At 41.8% G+C, this 22,543-nt stretch overlaps 1 protein-coding gene across 1 annotated transcript in view; it reads left to right on the top strand.

Moving 5' to 3' along the window:
• The window catches only part of LOC117364686 (RING finger protein 145-like), a 42,540-nt gene extending 25,934 nt beyond the window's left edge, over positions 1-16,606 (top strand). The window contains exons 5-10 of the mRNA XM_033954162.1: positions 4,994-5,166; positions 5,659-5,799; positions 6,091-6,273; positions 8,199-8,346; positions 8,500-8,856; positions 15,587-16,606. Coding sequence (XP_033810053.1) covers positions 4,994-5,166; positions 5,659-5,799; positions 6,091-6,273; positions 8,199-8,346; positions 8,500-8,856; positions 15,587-16,234 — 1,650 coding nt within the window. The 3' untranslated portion in view covers positions 16,235-16,606. The remainder of the gene's footprint in view (positions 1-4,993; positions 5,167-5,658; positions 5,800-6,090; positions 6,274-8,198; positions 8,347-8,499; positions 8,857-15,586) is intronic.
• Positions 16,607-22,543: the final 5,937 nt, after the last annotated feature.

The raw sequence follows: 22,543 nt of genomic DNA, 5'->3' as shown, positions 1-22,543 counted from the left end.
GGTTTTAAGAAAGGTTTGGACAAATTCCTGGAGGAAAAGTCCATAGTCTGTTATTAAGACATGGGGGAAACATCTGCTTGCCCTGGATCGGTAGCATGGAATGTTGCTACTCTTTGGGTTTTGACCAGGTACTAGTGTCCTGGATTGGCTACCATGAGAATGGGCTACTGGGCATGATGGACCATTGGTCTGACCCAGTTAGGCTATTCTTATGTTATGTTCTCATCTGTAGGGGCCTTTGTTTTCACTTCTTATTTTAATGTATTTTTTTTCTGGGAACTTATCAGTGTTTTTTATAATGGGAACAAAAATGGAAGAGAATTAATGTGTGTGGGATGAGGGGGTAACTAATTTCTTCAGCTAAATAATTCAATCCACCTCAACCAGACATAGGAGAACTCACGCACCATTCACACACCCTCCAACCAAAAACGTCAAAAGAAAAAAACAGTTCGACAACCTCCTAGCCATTCAAGCTGCAACACTCGACCCCCAACTCTACAACCTATTGACCTCGACCACAAACTACAAAACCTTCAAAAAAAGAAATAAAAACCCTTCTATTCAAAAAACACATAAAACCGAACTAACACAATCAGAACTGTCCCAAGCATCACCTGCAACTACTCCATATGTACTTCTGATGTCATGACAATTCAGCAAAAAAATGAGTGGAATTGTCCAATCAGAAAGGTGCACAAATAAAAGTGTCTTTCAACTCATCTGATTGATCTTTATTCATCCAAATTCACTCGACATAATTTATGTTATGTTATGTTATGTTTGGAATAATGGTTACATATATGAGGTTCAAGAAAAGAAAATTTTCACTGCCTGTTTCTATTATGACCATTTATTCAGTTTCATGGTTATTACAAAAAATATTTTTTTACAGGGGGGGGTGTCAAAAAATTATGGGCCCCGGGTGCTACATACCCTAGGTACGCCACTGACTTAAGGCACAAGTTTTCATTCTTTATAATACCGAGGGCCTCAAAATAGTTGGTCCAAAATCTTGTCTCTTGCAGTTGATACTTTGAAAGTTTTCACTTTCTGCATGTTGCACTGCTTTCAGCTGTGCATAGCTGAAATTATCAGAAGCAATTAAGGAAAGATTTATAAACTGTAGTTTATAAATATTTCCTTAATTGCTTCTGAAAATTTCAGATTTCAGATAACACACATTTTGGATTTGTAGGTACTTAACCTCATGCAAAGTTGTCATTTCTTTAAAAAGACATTATTAACTATTTTTTCTGTGGCCTTCCAAGTATCTACAAATCCAAAATGTGGCCCTGCAAAGGGTTTGAGTTTGAGACCTCTGGTTTAGGGAGTGAAGAACATTTATTAGTTAGTTTTCTATTTCGTCCTTCCCAAAGAGCTCAGCAGTCGTGGGTGGGGGTGTTAAGTGAAGAAGTATATTTTTATTGTTTTCTTAAGGTTGAAGAGTCCTTCAAGGAATCTAATCTATGGGGGCAGTTGATTCCAGTGAGTTGGTTTGAAGTAGGAGTAAGAACATTGTTTGGCTGTTTGAAGAGCATTTTAAGGCATATTTCATCCTGGGAGCGGAGAGACCTATTAGACACATACGGAGGAAGCTTGGTCGTCATATAAGCTGATGCCATGTTGTGTAAGGATTTGAATGCTACCATCAGGCCCTTGAAGATACAACATTTGGCTATGGGCAGACTGTGAGCCGATGATGGAGCCTGGGAGACAGGGTTGCGGGCACGGAGGTTTTCTAGATGTCTGATTGCTTCATTTTGTACATGCTGGAGATGTCAAATGTTCTTTGCCGTTAGACTGTTGACTAGTGTGTTGCAGTAGTCCAAGTGGGAGAGGACTAAGGTATAGAGTAGTTGGATAAAGTCAGATTCAGAAAAGTAGTTCCTTATTTTTCAGAGTTGGCGCAGATAGTAAAATGAGGAAGATACCACCTGAGAGATATGGTTGGAAACCAATAGGTTAGAGTCAAGGAGTATTCCTAGGCTGCGTGCTTAGTCTTTTGCAGTTATGGTAGTCAATTGCCAGCATAGCATAGCACAAAAGAGGAGCGGCTCTTGGGGCGGGTATGTGATGATCTTAAGGTGGCCAAACAGGTTGAAAAGGTGAAAGCTACAGTAGAAGGATGCTTGGTTGCATAGGGAGAAGAAGGAAAAAGGAATTATCCTAGGACAAGCAGGCAGCATATTCTCACGCGTGGGTGACATCATTCACGGAACCCGGTATGGACAGCATCCAAAGTGAACTGTCACTTTAAGTTTTAAGAAACTTCACGACTGCCTGCATGTGCGAGTGCCTTCCCGCTGACGAAGGCTCACGATTCCTTAGTTCTTTGTTCTCCGTGGAGTGAAGAAGGTTTCTGGACTTCATCCGGTTGGCGTGCCTTCAACCTGCGTTTCAATTTCAAGTTTTGGCCTCATTGAAAGCTCATCACATTCAACAGGAAAAACTCTTCAGGTCAGCTATGGAGCAACATTCTGAGCCTCCGGTACCAGCATCGACATCGAAGGAGATTCCAGTATTGGGGAATCCACCCTTCCTGGGTTGCAAGCCTCTTCAGCATCGAGTCCCTCGATGCAGGCTAAAAAGTGATGTCATCATGCCCATCTTTGCAGGTTGTTTCCAGGATGTGCATCCTCCTTGAGGCCATCCACCGCTAGACATCCTGCTGCACCGATGGTACCGGCTAAGGAGCTTTTAACATTACCATTACATAATCTCCTTAAAGAAGCTCTTTTCAAAACTGGGAAAATTCTCTTTCGGTCATTGCAGCTCCAAGAAAAATTGATTCTCTATATAGAATTATTTCTTGTCCAGGATTTGAGAAACCACAGCTGCTAGTAGAGTCATCCCTCAAAAAATCCTCCAGTATGCCATTGCTCCAGCAGGCTGTGAGGGACGTATGATGGACAAATTTGGTTGACGCATTTATCAACTCTATGTTGGTCAATAGAGTGTTGAATTTAAATTTTTGCATGTACTTCTTTAAACACCTTGTAAAGAAGTTGGTGGAATTTTGAACAATATATCCCATCAGAACATCTTGAGGACTTTCTTCAGACAACTCACAGCCTTCTCCAAACTAGGAAATATATGGCTCAGACAGCGTTGATGCTTTTAAGGTGACATCTCGAGCATCTGCCATATCGGTAGCTATGAGACTCTGGAGCTTTGTCTGCCTCTTGGATCCAGAGAACACTACCCTGCGGGTTCTTAATTTCAGCTTTCTGCATATAAGCCTAAATTTGGCATGCAGAACCTCCCTCCCATATTTTCTAGAGGTGTGTAAAGATTAAAAAATTTTAATCTCACTCAATCATGTGATTAAAAATGTTAATTATAAGATTAATTGCACATAATCATAGCATGTGAAGGTGAAATAGGAAGTTGTATCAGGGAGGGGCAGGACACAATAGAAGGAAGGCTTCCGAGTCAGCCTCTGCCAGCAACTCTGTGAAGAGCTAGGCCTATTAATAATAATAATAATAATAATAATAATAATAATTTTATTTCTTATATACCGCTATACCATAAGTTCGAAGCGGTTTACAAAGAGGGTCGTGCCGGGAGAGGGTGCAGTGTTTACAGCAGGAGACATATGTTTACATCACGACATCAGAGAGGCTTCAGACGCAGGCGCGGATCTCGCAAGGAGCCGCCACCCGCGGCTTTGAATGGAATGAGCCGGCCAGACACGCTGCTGCTCCAGTGGCGTACCAAGGGGGGGGCAGTCCGCACAACTGATCACCCTCCACTGTTCTTCCTAGAGTGCGGCTTGCGGCTCATTTAGAGCAGGGGTGCCCAACTGCTTCCCTTCCCTTCTCACCGCCGGCACCATGCTCTTTGATCTCCCTGCTTCTCTCACCACCCGACCTCAATTCTGACGTCGAGAGGACGTTCTGGCTAGCCAGTCGCTGCCTGGCTGCCCGGAACGTCCTTTCCGACGTTAGAATTGACGTCGGGCGGCGAGAGTTGGTCGGCCCCGTGGAGATCTCGGCCTGTTCCCGATGGCGGCAACAGCAGCAGCAGCAGCCTATTCCCCGGCGGCAGTGGCATGGGGGAGGGCAGGAAGGAAGAAAGAAAGAAGGGGGGGCAGGGAGCCAGAAAGAAAAAAGAAAGAAGGGGGGGGACAGGGAGCCAGAAGGAAAAAAGAAAGAAGGGGGGGACGGGACAAGGAGCCAGAAACAAAGCAAAAAATGGGACAAGGAATCAGAGAAAGACAGACATAGAAAAAGAAAGAAAAAGTTGGGGGAGGGAATGAGGTCTGGAGGAGAGGAAGCATACAGGAGGCTGAAAGAAGAGAAGAAATATTGGATGCACAGTCAGAAGAATAAAGTGCAACCAGAGACTGATGAAATTACCAAACAAAGGTAGGAAAATGATTTTATTTTCAATTTAGTAATAAAATGTGCCAGTTTTGAGAAAGAAAAGATATTAAACTTTAAATGTGAGTGCTGCAGAAAAAATAGAGTACTTGGAGGGCCGCAGAAAAAATAGTTAATGTCTTATTAAAGAAATGACAATTTTGCATAAGGTAAAACTGTTAAAGGAAAGTTTTATAAACTATAAAGAGTTTAACCTCATGCAAAATTGTCATTTCTTTAATAATACATTAACTATTTTTTTCTGCGGCACTCCAAGTACCTACAAATCCAAAATGTGGCCCCGCAAAGGGTTTGAGTTTGAGACCACTGTTCTAAAATGTCCCACTAAATGCCCACCCCTAATATTTTTTTTATACCAAGACAGCTGGTTCCTCCCCAGCACTTTCTAAAAATCTTATGTAAGTGATTCTTGGAAAGGTACAAAGAGAAACTTTGTGAACCTTTGTACAGAGTTATTAGCTAAGTGTAATGTTTCTTTTTTGCCATGATTTTGAAAGTACAAGGAGCTACTTTCTTATTATTAGCATAGATGTATTTTAAGGCAAATGACTATATATAGACATTTTTCTCTACAATCCACTTGCTTGGTGTGTCTTCCTCTACAGGTGCTGGAGCTGTACCGGTTGGTGGCCATGGTGATGTCCCTCTGGAACCAGCTGTCTATCCCCCTACTCTTCCTTGTTTTCTGGCTCGTGCTCTTCACCGTTCAAATTTATTTCATGGCTTATCATACCAGCTTTGTAGATCAGCAGGGGCTGCTTTTTGTCTTTCTTAACAGGTAACACACGGTTCATGCAAGACAAGTAGTAAGCAGGGATATTGGTGAATGGTAGGGAATGTGGGTACGTGTGCAGGAGAGTGACGTGCTCTAAATCAGACTTGCTCAAGGGAAAGGGCTGGTGTTCAGAAATGTAATAGTGGCATGGGATGTAGACCAGGCTTGAATAAGGGAAGTGAATATTGGAGAAATTAGGTGGGGCTAAGAAACGAGACTGGTAAGTGCAGTCATTATGGGGCTGATGGGGCAAGAGCAACTGCAGAAGTTCCACTGGATCTCTTCAAGTGGAAATGGGAGAGGGAATTAGTATGTGTGCTTTTTTTTTTTTTTTAACCAGCATCTGGGGTTGGATAGTAGTTTGTTTGCCTGCAGCTGTGAGAAGACGGACATTTTTCTAATTTTTACCTGTAGTGGAAATTAAGCTGCTCATTTCAGAGAAGTCACAAACGTATTTCCTGCTTGACTGTTGTGGTATATGATCTCACTTCTTAGTGTTGCAGAGTGCTGTGGCACCCCCTACTCTCTAATTGGCCTGACCTTCACTGTTTCCTACCTGGCTCTGGGGATGCTCACCCTCTGCAAGTTCTATCTCATGGGATACAGTGCCTTTCAGAATGGCAATGTCATGCACAGGTAAGGCCACATTTACAGCACTGAATGTTTGCAGTGTAAATGGACCTATTTAATTGAGCAGAGTTCCTTCTTTGACATGTACAGTTGTCCTAAGAAATGTGTGCTACAGAACTGGTCCTTGTGATGAAGCTTTTACACGGTTTATGGAACAGAGAGAGTTGCACTAATGATCTAATTTATTAAGGACTCCATAGATGCAGAATGTGAGAGAGTGAATTGATCTTTGGTTGAGACAAAATCTGTTGTTGCAGTAATTTGGCACTGATTTATCATGTTGTTCTCTCTGTGTAGGGGTGTGACAGAGGGAATAACATTGTTGCTGCTGGCCCTGCAAACAGGATTGCTGGATTTGCAGGTTCTCCAGAGGACCTTTCTCCTCAGCATCATTCTTTTCATTGTTGTGACCTCCACCCTGCAATCTATGATTGAGATTGTAGATCCCATAGTTTTGGCACTTGGTGCTTCACGCAGCAGGTAACCTTGTCTCCTGTAGTGTGCTCTACCATTCCCATTCACTGCTTTCCTTTTATTATTACTAATAATGATGGCATTTTTAAGTACTAAGGGCCCAATTCTGTATTTGGCATCAACTAGAATGGCGCTTAATGTGATTCTACAAGTTGTGCATACCTTTTATAGAACTGCACTAATCACTATTGTGTCACATAACTTTTAGGTGTACCTATTTAGATAAAGTTATAACCAGGCCTAAATGCATGTGCCTAAGTTAAGCTTAGAACGGGCGCATTATATAACAATGCACAAATAATTAAATACGAACACCCACAATCCGCCCATAATCCTCCTCTGGCTATGCCCCCTTTTCAAACTTGCACACTGGAACTGGCACATACTTTTTAACACGCATTCCAAGTTGTGCATGTAACATCTAATTAGTGTCAATTACAAGCTGTTAATTACCAATTAGGTAAATTAATTGTGCATGCAAATCAGCTGTGCACACTGATCGCCACACACAACTTAAGGTGCCATATACAGCAATTGGTGGCAAGTTGATATTATACAAGTCTGTCTGGTGTAAATGGGCATGTCTAAATGTGACTTTTATGCATATGAGTATTCTGTAAGCTGCCCACATAAATGTAGGCCATGCATATGATAATGCCCATACCCCTCCCCTATGAACACCCCCTTGCAATTATGTGCTAAGACATTTTAGAGTGTAATTACAGAATAGCAGGTAACATAAGAATTGCTGCTGCTAGATCAGACCAGTGGTCCATCGTGCCCAGCAGTCCGCTCACACTTCTTCTATTTACGTATGTAAGTCTATACTTATTCACATAAATGGAAGAATTCTACAAACTGAAAAGCATAAATTGTGCTTAAAAAGTGACCTGTTTATAGAATATTTATTTTATTTTTTGTGGGAATGATCTATCACCATTTAAGTTGTTGAATAAGCAAAAGCAGACTGTATAATAGGGCTTAGTCTTCATAATTGTAGGTTTTTATTTAATTCAATGGGTTCCTCCGCTTTGCCACAAATAGTCTGATCTTTTCACTGCTTCTGCTCTGATGGTTTTATTTTCATAGATCTGTGCTTATTGGTAAACCAGGAGCAGTTCTGAGAAAGTGGGAAGGACTTCATTCTTATTGGAGCCAAAACATCAAAGGCCCTAGATCAGGGGTGTTAAAGTCCCTCCTCGAGGGCCACAATCCAGTAGGGTTTCAGGATTTCCCCAATGAATATGCATGAGATCTATTTGCATGCACTGCTTTCATTGTAGGCTAATAGATCTCATGCATATTCATTGGGGAAATCCTGAAAACCTGACTGTATTGTGGCCCTCGAGGAGGGACTTTGACACCCCTGCCCTAGATAGTTCTAGATTCCCAAGAGCATCCATATCCTCAACTGTCTGACTGAGAAAATCTAATCTAAATTCAGGAGTTGGCTCAGAATATTTTCTGATGAAAACACACTGTACCAGTATTGCAGTTCTTATGTTCTTAGGAGTCATGTTGAGGCTAGCGAAACAGGAGACATCAAAATCCCTATGTATGCAGTATTGTTTTAGACCCATGTCTGCCAGAGCTTGAACAAGTTGTCATAACTGTTCTTTTGCTTAGGTTGCTAAACAAATACTATAAAGACTTTTAAAAATGGATCCCAAGCACAACTGAAGTGCATTAAATCTGGCATCCTGGAACATAGACCCAATCGTATGTGTAAGAGAGAAAGGGAAGTTGAGGGTATAATATATTTAGTTCCAACTTTTGTGACAAAGGGAAAGAGGCTTTATAAGGTTATTTTAACCCATTTTAACATGACATACAACAGTTTCTTCCATATACCCTGCTGTTTGGTATTTTTACTTCCTTTCAGCCTTATCTTGTACATCCTAGGCATCATGTTTATCATTTCTTCTTCCTAGGAGCCCCTGGAAGCATTTTCGTGGCATCAGCATGTGTATGTTTCTATTGATTTTTCCCTGCTTTATGGCATATAAGATATCCCATTTTTTCCACATGGATTTCTGGCTGCTGATTCTGGTCTCAAGCTGTATGCTTACATCCTTGCAGGTAAAAATCTGCTAGACACCATATAGAAACTAAGTTGTAGATCTAGGATGGATCATCTTGATTCTAGACTTGGCTCTGGTGTGCTGTTGTAGAATTTTATATGCAAGACAAACACATGCAGTCTTCAACTATTCCTACCCACCATTCTTTCAGGTAATGGGAACCATTTTCATCTATGTTCTGTTCATGATGGAGCTATTCCAGGACAGACCACTGGAGAAGATGGATGAGATCATCTACTGTGTAAATGCAGTGAGCCGGGTGCTGGAGTTCCTGGTGGCCGTCTGCGTGGTTGGCTATGGCATCTGGGAGTCCCTCTTTGGTGAATGGAGTTGGATGGGTGCCTCTGTGATCATCATCCACTCGTATTTCAATGTGTGGTTGCGGGCCCAGTCTGGCTGGAAGAGCTTTCTCTTGCGCCGGGAGGCAGCAAAAAAGATCAGCTTACTCCCCAAGGCCACCAGAGGGCAATTACAGGCCCACAATGATATCTGTGCCATCTGCTTCCAGGTAACCGCTACTGGCCCTATTTTGGCTATTATCTTTAAGTTCATATATTAGAAAATTTAAAGCCTTATGCCTGGAGAAACAGTGTTCATCATCTTCATCATTTGCTTTCATTGTAGAGATCTAGAGCATGTATTACCCTGAATAAAACTAGATTCTTCTTTGAGAATTCAGGAGCAATGTAGCCTCTTATGTACTACATATGGAATTCTGCAGAAAGACCAACTTTTTTTTTTCTTTTTGGAAAGGAAAAAACTAGAAATTGAGGGTGATGTGTAACATGGTAACAAGGGAGGTGATGGTAGATTTGGCACAAAAGTCATAAGAACTCCATGTTCTCTTTTCCATTCTTTTTTTTTTTTTTTAACTTTATCTTTATTGAGTTTAAATTATATGATAACACAATCATAATGAAATAAAACATTATCCACCATGCAATACATAACATAAAACAATATAAGAAAAATAAGCATTCTTCTACTGTTAATTAGTCCACAAATATTGAGCGAGAAGTATCATAAATCGGAGACTAATTAATCCAACAATTTATAAGAAATTTAGGCTGACTGAAGTGGGCCCAATTAACTAACTAGGAACATTTTCTTGGTTACAAATAGGGGTACTTGCAGACATCACCTCCTTATCTAATATAAATTTCGATAACTGTGCAGATTCAAAAAAAGTATATTTAGCTCCCCTAAAATTAACTAAACATTTACAGGGGTATCTCAGCATAAACGTAGCTCCAATTTTTAACACCTGTGGTCTCAAGAGCAAAAACTGTTTCCTTTTTTTTTGAGTTATCCTAGAAACATCTGGATACATTCTTATTTTTTGATTCAAAAACAAAGCATCTTTATATTTAAAAAACAACTTCAGAAGCCATTCTCTATCTGAATCTAAGGCTAGTTGAACAAAAAGTGTGGCAACCGTTAATTTTTCTGATTCTGACTTCTCTAATAGGTTTATTAAGTCCAACACATCTATTACTGGTTCTTGCTTGTCCTCCGGAGTCTTCTTTCCCAAGGAAATATAGTAAATTTTTGAAATTGGTGGAAAAGAACTTTGTGGGACTTTTAGAAGCTCCGAAAGATACCCCGTTTAAACATATCAAGAGCTGTAGTGGATATTAACTTAGGAAAATTAATCAATCTCAAGTTTTGTCTCTGTACTAAGTTTTCAAGAACCTCCATCTTGAAATTGATATTATTATTATCCCTCATAAGGAGCTGATTTTGTGCTCCCAATATTTCCAATTTTTTTTCCTGCTCAAGTGACTTTTTCTCAGTATTCACCATTACTTCCAATTTTCTTTCATGTTCTAGTGATTTTTCCTCCAATTTGCCCACTTTTTATTGCAATTTTAAAGTCTCAGAAAGTATCCCTGCACAATGAGTAAACAGAGTTTGCAATTAGTTTCCCAGGGAAATCTGTAATGTTGAGATTGCCTCCCAAATAGAGTTTAAATCCACAACTGAAGGTTTTTCTAGAGGAGCTAGGAAACATTTAATGTTCAAACCTTTAAGCTGCTCAGTATCTGTTTGAAAGTGCCATTCCTCCATTTTCCCCAAGACTTCCTGCATTGGAAAGGCAGTAGACAATCTCCGGGCTGCCAGTTCTTCATTTTCCTCCTCCTCGCAGCTCCCGGAAGTTACCGCCACACTCTCCTCACTCTCCTCGCCCTGCAAACCCAGTCGAGGGAATGGCTGTGCCGGCATGTCTCGTTCTTCCGGAGAGAAGCTGGCCGCCTCAAAAGAGGTGGAAGGGCTCTCTGAGAAGCCCCCACCTTGCGCCGAGGACTCTCTCTCTCTGGTTCTCCTTGGGCCCGACATTCGACGAATGCATCCATGGGGCCAGGCAATTGCTGTGACTCGGGTTCGACAGGAAAAACCCGGGTCTTGGACTTGAGCTTCACCATTTTAGAAAAATAGGCTCGGGAGCGTTCAGCCCAACAACTTCAGTCATCCATCTTCAGTAAGCTCCTCCCCGTATAGGCTGGCGGACACAGTGTGATGAGGACCAGCCAGCACGGTTTCAGCAAAGGTAGATCTTGTTTGACAAACTCGCTGCACTTCTTCGAAGGAGTAAACAAGAAATTGGACAAAGGAGCCCCCCCCCCATAGACAATGTATACTTGGATTTCCAAAAAGCCTTTGACAAAGAACCCCATGAATGCCTGCTAAGAAAACTAAAGAGCCATGGGGTGGAAGGGGATGTACACAGATAGATCAAAAACTGGTTGGCGGGTAGGAGTGAAGGGCCAATACTCGGACTAGAGAGGGGTCACGAGAGTGTCCCGCAAGGATCAGTACTCGGACCGCTGCTGTTCAATGTTTTCATAAATGACATAGAAACAGGGCTTAAGTGCGAAGTTATAAAGGGACCTGGACAAACTGGGAGAGTGGGCGAATAAATGGCAGATGAAGTTTAATGTAGAGAAATGCAAAATCTTGCATGTAGGACACAGAAACACGATGTACATCTATACGATGGGTGGGCTGGTAATTGGTGATAGTACCCTTGAGAAAGACTTAGGGGTAATGGTGGACAGATCAATGAAGCCGTCGGCGCAGTGCGCGGCAGCCTCAAAGAAGGCGAACAGAATGCTAGGTATTATCAAGAAAGGTATTACAACCAGAACGACAGAAGTTATCCTGCCGCTATATCGGGCAATGGTGCGCCTGCATCTGGAGTACTGCATCCAATTCTGGTTGCCATACCTTAAGAAGGATATGGCGATACTCGAGAGGGGTCAGAGGACAAAATTTTGAAAAATACAAGAACAAGGGGACATTCGGAAAAGTTAAGAGGGGACAGATTCAGGACCAATGCTAGGAAGTTCTTCTTCACCCAGAGGGTGGTGGACACCTGGAATGCGCTTCCAGATAGTGTGATACGACATAGTACGCTACTGGGTTTCAAGAAGGGTTTGGATGAATTCCTGAAGGATAAGGGGATTGAAGGCTTTAGATAGAGGATTGGATGATTTCCAGAAGGAAAAGGGGATTGAGGGGTACTGATAGAGAATTATTATGCAGGTCCTCGAGCGGACTGCTGGGCAGGATGGACCTCTGGTCTCACCCAGCAGAGGCACTGCTTATGTCCTTATGAGTAAACAAGCAGATAGACAAGGGTGACCTGACATTGTATATATGGATTTTCAGAAGGCGTTTAACAAGGTTCCACATGAACGACTACTTTGGAAAATTGCGAGCCATGGAATCGAGGGTGAAATACTCACATGGATTAAAAACTGGCTGGAGCATAGGAAACAAAGAGTGGGGGTAAATGGCCAATACTCGGACTGGAAGAACGTCACCAGTGGGGTGCGCAGGGCTCGGTGCTTGGACCCGTGCTCTTCAATATCTTTATAAACGATCTGGACCTAGGTATGACAAGCGAGGTGATTAAATTTGCGGATGATACGAAGTTATTCAGAGTAGTGAAGATGCAGGGGGATTGTGAAGTTCTGCAACGTGACATAATCATGCTCGAGGAATGGGCATCAACATGGCAGATGAGGTTCAACGTGGATTAGTGTAAAGTGATGCATGTTGGTAACAAAAATCTCATGCACGAATACAGGATGTCCGGGGCGGTACTTGGAGAGATCTCCCAGGAAAGAGACTTGGGTGTTCTGATCGATAAGTTGATGAAGCCGTCCATGCAATGTGTGGTGGTGGTGAAAAGGGCGAACAGAATGCTAGGAATGATAAAGAAGGGGATCATGAACAGATCGGAGAAGGTTATCATGCCGCTGTACTGGGCCATGATGCACCCTCACATGAAGAAGGACACGGTACTACTCGAAAGGGTCCAGAGAAGAGCGACTAAGATGGCTAAGGGGCTGGAGGAGTTGCCGTACAGCAAAAGATTAGAAAAACTGGACCTCTTCTCCCTTGAATAGAGGAGATTGAGAGGGGACATGATCGAAACATTTAAGGTACTGAAGGGAATAGACTTAGTAGATAAGGACAGGTTATTCACCCTCTCCAAGGTAGGGAGAACGAGAGGGCACTCTCTAAAATTGAAAGGGGATAGATTCCGTACAAACATAAGGAAGTTCTTCTTCACCCAGAGTGATAGAAAACTGGAACGCTCTTCCGGTGTCTGTCATAGGTAAAACACCCTCCAGGGATTCAAGACAAAGTTAGACAAGTTCCTGCTGAACCGGAACGTACGCAGGTAGGGCTAGTATCAGTTAGGGCGCTGGTCTTTGACCAGAGGGCCGCCGCGTGAGCGGACTGCTGGGCACGATGGACCACTGGTCTGACCCAGCAGCGGCAATTCTTATATTCTTAAATCTATTCCCATCATTATCTTGAATGTTTCAATCATGTCCCCTCTCGGTCTCCTCTTTTAAAAGGAGAAGAGGCCCAGTTTCTCTAATCTTGCACTGTACGGCAACTCCTTCAGCCCCTTAACCATTTTAGTCACTCTTCTCTGGACCTTTTGAGTAGTACTGTGTCCTTCTTCATGCCCGCTGCATCAAGATGGCTATTAAGGTGGCCTATATCTTGGAGAACAGAGGGGTCTGAGGGCTCATTCAACTCAGGCCCAGGCCACCTCCTGGGAGAGGCTTGGAAGTTTCTTCAGTGGGCATTTGCCGAGCAGGAACTTGGTCCTTCCTACACTCCTTTGTGAGACACTACAAATTTGGATCTGTGGACCAGAGATGACAATGCCTTTGGTAGTGCAGTGGTTGAGGAAACCTTGTCTTCCTCAGATGGATGAATTTTGGTCTGTACTGGTCTGTGTGGATAATAAGGAAGGTGAAATTTATGCTTATTTGTTCATTTCCTTTCCTCGAGTCCTGATAGACTTATACTGTTTGCTGCCCGGAAGACTGAATGTCCTGGGTTTCTTCTTACCTGCATTTGGTGATGACAGGCTCGTTCTGCATTATTTTCTCATCCACTCAATCACTCAGTTTCAAAAGGAAGTCAAATCTGAATATTTGTTAGAGAATGTTGCATTTGGCTTGTATTGTGTTGATGTTTTAGAGGGCCTTTGGAATCCAAGTTTAGTTGTTGCTCTAGCATGGTTAGATTTAAACTAACTAGTTCCAGGTTGTATCTGCTGTTATATTGGTGATGTCACAAGAACTTGTTTGTTTTCTCTACCTCCATCTGCTCATTAGGGGATAATAGCCCATTGGTCTGGATTGGACTCAAGGAAAGGAAGTTAATAGGTAAGCATAAATGTCATGTTTATTATATGCTAAAAATACTCTCTTCCAACTGTGACACTTCATCAAATGCATTGCCAGTCCCAGTAGAAGCTGAATTCTTAAGAGATTAGATTATACAAAAATGTTAAATATAAAATTCTTAGTATTTAATACTATAGTCAATGTCCCATCACAATGAATGCTTAATGCCTCCTTGGATTCTGCTTTATTAGATTGCTAGTTGGAGGGAGTGGTAAATGCTTTATTTTCCTCTAATTTTTAATTGTAAAAAATCAATAAAAATGCAAAACCCTCCTTCACTGTTTTGTTTCCTTTTCCTCCTGACCCTGCTCCCACCCCCTCAAACAAAGCAAATGAGATTGAGCACTAAGAAGTTTATTTATGGGAGTATTTTAGAGCCATCCAATAATGGTGTGGGAAATAAAACCAGAGTTCCCCATTTAGCATCTCCCACTCTAACATGCTGTAAGAGATGACTGAGGCCCTTCAGTTGAAATGCCTTGGATTCAAAGGAATGAGACTGGATGACTCTGTATCCCAGAATTTCTTACTTTTTAAATTAACAATTCAGATCTGACTTGGGTTGATTGTGATAAATTGGCTGATGGCTTTCAAGTGGTCAAGATAGTGGCGTAAATTGGCCCCACTCCAGTTTTCCACTGAAGAAACATCATAAAAACTACCATCACATTTTGACAGTAGTGGGCAATCTTGTTGATCTTCTCAGCAAAGAAGTGAAATATTGTGCAGACATATGTCTCATCGCTAAAGGTGATCTCCAAAAGGGTGAGAGCACTGCTGCATATGCTGTTCAGATTTTCCACAAGCAAAACACTGTTTTACCTGGCAAGAATGATGGTGCACTTACTTTTACTGTTTGTGTTTTGGAGGTATTCCCAGAAAATGGTTAGTCAGGGGAAACGTATACATGCACAGTTGCACACTTGTGAACAATCAACAAAAATAATTTATGCTTCAAGGTAGCAAGAGCAAGTTAAGATTTGTTTTGTTGAGTTAGATTTGGTGGTAATCAGAACCTGAATAATTTTTTTCCTGAGCATGTGTAGTTTCTCTATCTATCTATCTATCTATATACGAGGGTACTTCAAAATATTTCTGCACTTTGTGCGGGAAATGGTTGGGGCGGGAGAGGGCGTGTTAGTAGGACGCTGGGAAAAATGTATTGCAAGACAGGGTGATTATGTAGAAAACTAATGTAAGCTGTTTTTAAGATATTTAATAAATGGTATTAAATAAATGTGCAGAAACCTTTTGAAGATCCCTCGTAACTTAGAAATCCCTTTTACCACCCATTTTCATTGGATTATAAAGAATCAGCTTAGAAACAACCCTGAAAAGTTGAGATGTTTTATTTTCCAAATTGAATGGTTTTTCCTCTATAAAACATGTTAAATTGCTTTGCTCAGTGCCACCCTCAGTCCCTCATCCTGTGCTAATTTGGGAGACCATGCAACATGGTTTCTGGTCTTTATGACCTTCTCTTGAACAGTTATAACTGGCTTTCACAACTTTTCTTTGCAGGAGATGAATGTGGCTGTTATCACACCCTGTGGCCACTTTTTCCATGGTGACTGCCTTCGCAAATGGCTTTACGTGCAGGACACCTGCCCTATGTGCCACCAGCAGGTGAAACCCCCATCCCCAGAGGGCAAAGCAGAGTCCCGAATAGATGATGAGGGAAGAAAGGAAGAGCAGACCACTGCTTTTGGAGAACAGGATCCTGAATGCAAGACAGATGGTGACAACGCTGTCATGGTTTTAGAAGCTCCAGATCCTGGTTCCATTCAGTCATCCTGTAGCTCCTCTATGTTCCCAGTAGTCAATGAGGCTCACAATATTACCTTAACAGGGGCTACAGCAACTTGCAGTGAAAATAAAATATCTCAGGAAACTCTACATAGGGAGGCTGAAGTTGTAGATGGTACCATTCTTGTACTGGATTCAAAGACCAACATACTTTCTTCATGTGGAAGAATAGAAGCCAGCTTGAGCCATGCAAAAGAGACTTGGACTGAGTGCCCCACGAGAGAGCCCAGTCAGGTGTGCCCTCAAGCAGTTGCTACACCAGATGAATCCCAGGGGAAACCAAGTACTTTCTCTCTTGTTGAAGCCAAGGCTGAGAGAGCATGCAACCAAACAAAAGGCCTTAAAGTAGGTAGTGAAACCTAAAATTTCCCTTAAAATGTTGACTTAAGAACTTTTGGTGATACCATGTCCTGACAACCCCTCTGTTTCCCTGGTAACTTACCATGGACATCCTGAGTGTGTAATGTGACACTGAACTGTTGACCTCCATAGATGGTGTGTTAGCTACAGGAGTTTTAATTTTGTTTGGTAAGAGGGTTTCCTATTTGTTTTGGTGTCATGAAACAACAAAAGTTGCAAAAGAGCATGAAGCAGTGTTGGGATGAAAGCTGTATGCTCACCTACTTAGGTTACTTTGTGGTGTCATACAAATATTAACCAGTATCCTATGAGAATACAAAATTGAAAAATCAAAGTTCATATATAAAAAAAAATCTTCCTTGTGAGATACCCTTAGATCATGTTTCTGTTTTTCTATTTCTACTCTTTTTTTTTTTTCCAATGCGTTTTGCCATTTCCTTGGGATTTCTGACCATACCTATTAAAATATGCCATGGGTAAAGTTCTCCTCATTAGTCTTAAAAGGGCTGCTGGTAAAAACCAAAGATCACCTCCTGATCCCTGAGGAGAAAGAATGTATGGCATGTGTATTTTAAAGTATTTGCAGGTTTTGAAAGATATTGCTTCCTCAAATAAATATGCATACTGGCTCCTGAAAGTGCAAGAAAGAAGAATTTTTTAAAGTTAAAATGGACAATTTTTTTCTGTGATGAAGTGGTTTTTTTAAATGGATTTAGGAGGTATCGGCAGCCTAGCTGCTTGGCTGGGTGAGCACTGATCTGCGACCTCTGTATTGCCTAGAATTCATGGCCTATATTCAGCCCTTCGGTATGTGACTTTTACAGTATACTCTTCATGAGTCAGAAATAATAAAGCAGGCCTTTAATGCTAATGAAATTTGTCATACATGAATATGTGGTTTTATTCTTTAAGATGGTAGTTTGGGGTGGGAGGAGGAATTATCTAAAACCAAAATAAAAATAAACTTTCTCAATTTAGAGAGACAATAGAATCAGGTGACAGACTTGCATGAAATATGCAGAAACGAGTCCTTGTTCCACATATGTGTCTAACTGGAGACCAGGTTTTGGAAAGCATATTCGAAACAATACCTTACCAGAGGCAAACTGAGGGACTCTCTTTTTAAAAATAAAGGCAGAAATGTATTTGGGGTTTTTCTGTCGTCCTGAAACATATGGGAATAAAATTTTATGTTGAGAGATGAAAACTTCCTTATTTTTCCTCCTGATTCATTTTACTAATTATTTTACTCTGTTCTTCAGCTGTTAGTACTTTGCATACATTAGTGTGATGCCTGTGTTTTATAACTACGGGCAGTGGAAAAGCTGAAACCTTTCAGAAACCTTTAAGATGAATGCATTCTGCACAACAAATAAAAATAAAATGAAGATTGGGACCACAATGGTGATATGAAATGAGCATTTACAAGATTTAAATATTGAGGCCAGTTTTTACACTGCTTAGAAACCTATCAAAGGAAAGAAAGAATACGTAAAGACGCCTGAAGCAGTTTTTTTCCTCTGGGTACTTTTTTGTTTATGTTAAAATAGTTTACACAGTTTTGAAGATAGATGCAATACTTGTGCATTGTTGCAAGTTTTGACCTAACTTCCATCCCAAACATGCATCCAGCTAAAAGTACCACTGAACATGTTCTGAACCTAATGGTAATGTATCCATTTAAGTTAGGGCTGCTATTTATGTGGTCCTATTAATAAAGTTAATGCCAATGAGTCCAATATCCTACTTCAAGCAGTAGCTAATCCAGGTCACAAGTACACGATAGAATACCAGATAGTAGCAAGATTCCATGCTTGCAATGGCTTTCCCAATTTCTCTCTCAATAGAAGGTGGCAGATTTTTCCTCCAGGAACTTGTCCAAATCCTTTTCTAAACCCAGATATGCTGACCGCTAACTGCAAGAATGAATGAATTATGTCCATCTACTAGCAGATGGAGACAGGAAAAATAGTCCCAAGGGTATCGTGCTGCCTAGAATGTTCTGTAATTTTCTCTGTCTCCATACATAGAACATAAGAATAGCCTTACTGGGTCCAAGCATAGAACATAAGAATGTAAGAATAGCCTTACTGGGTCAGACCAGATGGTTGATGGACTGTGCAGCTGCTTGGCCTGGTTAATTCCAGGTGACAGTTAAGCAGGGAATTATCCTGGTCATCTTTGCTAAGGTTAGTCTCAACTATCTCATTGAGCTTGGATGATACCCATAGGAATTTGAGTTCCTCATCCCCCAGCTTGGATGACATCTGGTGGTGCTGGGTCTCTTTCCCCTCTCCCCTGCTCCACTCGTGACTTTGGAGCTTCTGTGTGCGACAGTCTTCTGAAGAGCAAGTATGTATTTACTCTTCCTGCTTCTAGTTTTACTTCATTGAGGTAAGTGCCTATTTTTTTCTTGTTTGCTGGTGGACATGAAGCTTTTGTGCCTGTAATTTAAGTGTGTTTTGAGTTTTAAATCCCCAGTAACCTTTCCAGTACTTTGGTTTTCAGCTTGACAATTTTCTTTTCTCCTCCCAGGTGGTAATGGAGGAGAAGGGTAAGGATAAGAGAGACTTACCCAATGAACAGCATTCACAGGGGGAGATGAGTGAGGAGAAATGGGAGGGCTGCAGAGTGGATGCATTTGTAAGTCAGTAAGTGTTTGAACTGTATATGGATGGGGAGCCATTATATATGGAGTTTGAACTGTATATGGAAATGGATGGAGAGCCAATGAAGTGACTTGAGGAAAGGGGCAATGTGAGTATAGCAGCTCTGGTGGAATATAAGGCATGTAGCGGAATTTTGAATGGATTGAAGTGGGGAGAGATGATTGAGCGGAAAAGCAAATTGCAGTAGTCTAAGCGAGAGGTGATAAGAAGGTGGATAAGGGTTTTTGGTTGTGTGTAAGGCTGAAGATTTGCTATGGTGCTCACCACCCTGGCTTTGGGTGCAAAATAAGTTGGATTTGAATTTCAAATTTGTTACTCACCTTTTCCAAATTAGAGCTTAAGACAAGCTACATTCAGATGCACGAGTTAACTTCCTACCCAAATGGGCTTAGTCTATTGTAGCTGAGACAGTAGAAGATGTTACTTGCCCAAGTCACAGGTGTGTCAGTGGAAAAAAGTGGAATTTGAATTCTGCAGTCTGCCTGTCTAATCACTCCTTTTACTAAGTTGCGGTAGAGGTTTCTACTGCGGCCTGGGGTGCTAAATGCTCCAACTTTGCTCTAATGCTCATAGGAATTTTATGAGCGTCGGAGCAGCTTCAAAGCATTTAGCACTCTGGGCTGCGGTAGAAACCTCTACTACAGCTTAGTAAAAAATAAAAGGGGGGGGGAGTAATTTTGCTTCTCTCCTCCAGTTATTTTTGTTCTTAAGAGACAGGAATCCTGATTTTTGCATAGTCTTAAAACTGAAATGTAATTTTTGAGTCTGAACATTCATAGTTTAGCCTATTATGACAGACTTTGCTGAACACTAAGGGGCTCATACACGGGGGGGGGGGGGGGGGGGGAGGGGGAAACACATCTAAAAAGTGGCCTAACTCCATTAGGCTTTTAGGCCAGCTGCAATTATTTTGTAAACTCCTGAAAACTTTGTTGTTCTGGCAATTTTTAAATGGTTTAACTATAGCCTCAACGAAATGATAATATTATAGTTATTTTTCTTATGTACTTTAGTTTTTAATTAGTTCTTCCTTCTTTTATGTTTTCTGCTATGTACTCTAGTCTTAATTATGGGTTCCTTTTATGTTTTTAGCGCACGCACTGGTGTGCGCTAGCCAAAAAACTACCGCCTGCTCAAGAGGAGGCGGTAGCGGCTAGCGCGTGCTATTCCGCGCGTTAAGGCCCTAACGCACCTATGTAAAAGGAGCCCTATATGTGAACCGAGTCGAGCTCCACTGGGAGATGACCCGATATATAAACTAAACTAAACTAAACCTTAAGTTTATATACCGCATCATCTCCATGGATGTTGTGGAACTCGGCACGGTTTACAAGAACTTAAAATATAGGAAGAGAAGGAAAAAAAAGGTTTACATGAACTTATATATAGAAGAGAAGAGTAAGGGGGGCTAGAATTACATTTTAGTGAAAAGCCAGGTTTTCAGTTGCTTGTGGAATAATTGGAGGGAGCCCAAGTTCCGCAGCGGGGTAGTAAGGTCGTTCCAAAGACCTGTGATTCTGAAGAGAAGGGATTTTCCCAGTTTGCCTGCATAACGAATACCGTGTAGAGAGGGGAAGGATAATTTATACCTTTGGTTGGGTCTGGTAGATTCAGGACTCGAGGAGTTATAAGATAGTGGGATTAAGGGAGTAAGGATGCCGTGAATGATCTTAAAAGCCAGGCAGGAGCATTTGAAATGGATTCTGGAAATCACTGGGAGCCAGTGAAGTTTGGCTAGGAGTGGGGAGACATGGTCAGACTTGCGTTATGCAAAGATCAACTTGGCTACAGTATTCTGGATTAGCTGGAGTCTTTGAAGACTTTTTTTTGATAGGCTTAAGTAGATGGCATTGCAGTAGTCTAATTTGGAGAGGATGATGGATTGGACAAGGACGGCGAAATGTTGTTGCCGAAAATAGGATATTATTTTCCTCAGCATGTGGAGGCTGAAAAAGCATGATTTAGCCAAGGAGTTGAGGTGGTCATTGAGGGAGAGAGAAGAATCGATAATGATGCCAAGGACCTTGCTTGAGAACTCAAGCTGCAGTGCAGCACCTGAGGGTAGTGCGAAGAGGGTGGGCAGGTGTTCTAATTTTGGGCCGAGCCAGAGTAATTTTGTTTTTGATTCATTCAATTTCATCTGTACCGAGAAGGACCAGGAATGGAGTCTCATTATGCAAGCTGTAATGTTCTCGTGGAGGATGGTGAGGTTCTGGTCTGTCTCAAGGAGGACAAGGATGTCATCAGCGTATGTTGTGACAAACCCAGCACCAGCACTAGCCCGGTCCCTGATAGGATTAAGTGCAGAAGAATGGACCAGATTGAATCTGGCACTCACCTTGAGGCTGACCTCCCTTGCCCCCATAACCAAAGAGATAGTGAACTGGAACAGAGGCAGGCAGATTGGCAACAACAGCCTCCTGGCTTTAGAGCAGCTAGTGAAGCCACGAGGAAGGTAGCTGCAGTAGAAAAACCTAGGCAGAGAAAAACTGCTGTAGAGCCAAAACCCATCCCCCGCTACAGGCTGAAGGGGATTGGCTCTGATCTGTTTAAAAGCAGGCTGAGTCAAGCAGGAGGAGGGGGAGGGAGTGACCAGGGCGAGTCACTCCCACAGCTCAAGGCAGGTGAAGAGCTGTGGAACAGAGCAGGAGAGGAAAACGTGCTGGATTATCCCATGCAGGATTTGGAGGAAATCCTGCCTACTTCAAACTACCAGGTTCTAGATCGTGTGGAAGGCATGGAGATAGAACTGGCTGGCCCTATGTTAGAAAGCCAGACGGAAGGTATGGAAGTTGCATGAAAGAATGCAGCAACTGAGAAACCATTAGTGGTTTGTGTTTCTTTCTTTCTTTTGCTGATGTTTGGTTTGTTTCTGCTGTGCAAACTATGCCTGCAGAAGTTAAGATATGTTTGAACTTTATAAGTATTTTGAGAGTAAGAATAATACTTGCTTCAAACTGAGGAATGGATTTAAAAGCAAGTTTATGAACCTGAAGCTCAAACTGACATAGTTAAGTTTGGTTTTTTGGAACTTTAGAAATCCTGCTGTGACTCCCGTTCTTGAAGCTAATTAGATTATCTGTCTCAGCTGTGTGATTTTGCCTGCATGTGTGAGCTGAAAGAAAAGCTGAACTGTTACCAGAGTTTGCTGTGGCTAAGTTTGCCTAAGGAGTTTTGATTTATTTTGAATTTGCAGTAAAGCTTTATTTTTGCAAATCTACTATTTTTGTTGAATGACCTGCAAAAGTGATGTTTGTTTTCTGTTGCATACTTTTGACCTGTGGGTCAGAATAAACAACTTATTCTTTCCTAAAGAACTTGTTTTGGCTGGTGATATGGTGAAACCTTTTTACTTACCTTGCATCTCTTAGGCCCAGGCAATTGCCCAGGGCCACCTGAAAAAGTCCTGAAGGTACCCCTGGTTGGAGGGGACACGCCAGAATCCCTGTGTTTGTCACCCGGCAGCCCTACTTTGCGGAGGGTTGGTGACAATGTGTAGATTGTTTCAAGGGGGGATAATTGGAGGAGTTTCGGGGAGGAGACATAGATGTTAAAGAGAATAGGGGATGGGGTGATCCCTGAGGGATACTGCAAGATGATGTCCAAGGAATGGACATGGTGCCATTTGTGTTGACAGTGTAGG

Source organism: Geotrypetes seraphini, chromosome 1 (genome assembly GCF_902459505.1).
Source record: "Geotrypetes seraphini chromosome 1, aGeoSer1.1, whole genome shotgun sequence".
Classification (NCBI taxonomy): domain Eukaryota; kingdom Metazoa; phylum Chordata; class Amphibia; order Gymnophiona; family Dermophiidae; genus Geotrypetes; species Geotrypetes seraphini.
The sequence above is the reverse complement of the archived record's forward strand: the minus strand, read 5'-3'. Positions and strand labels throughout refer to the sequence as shown.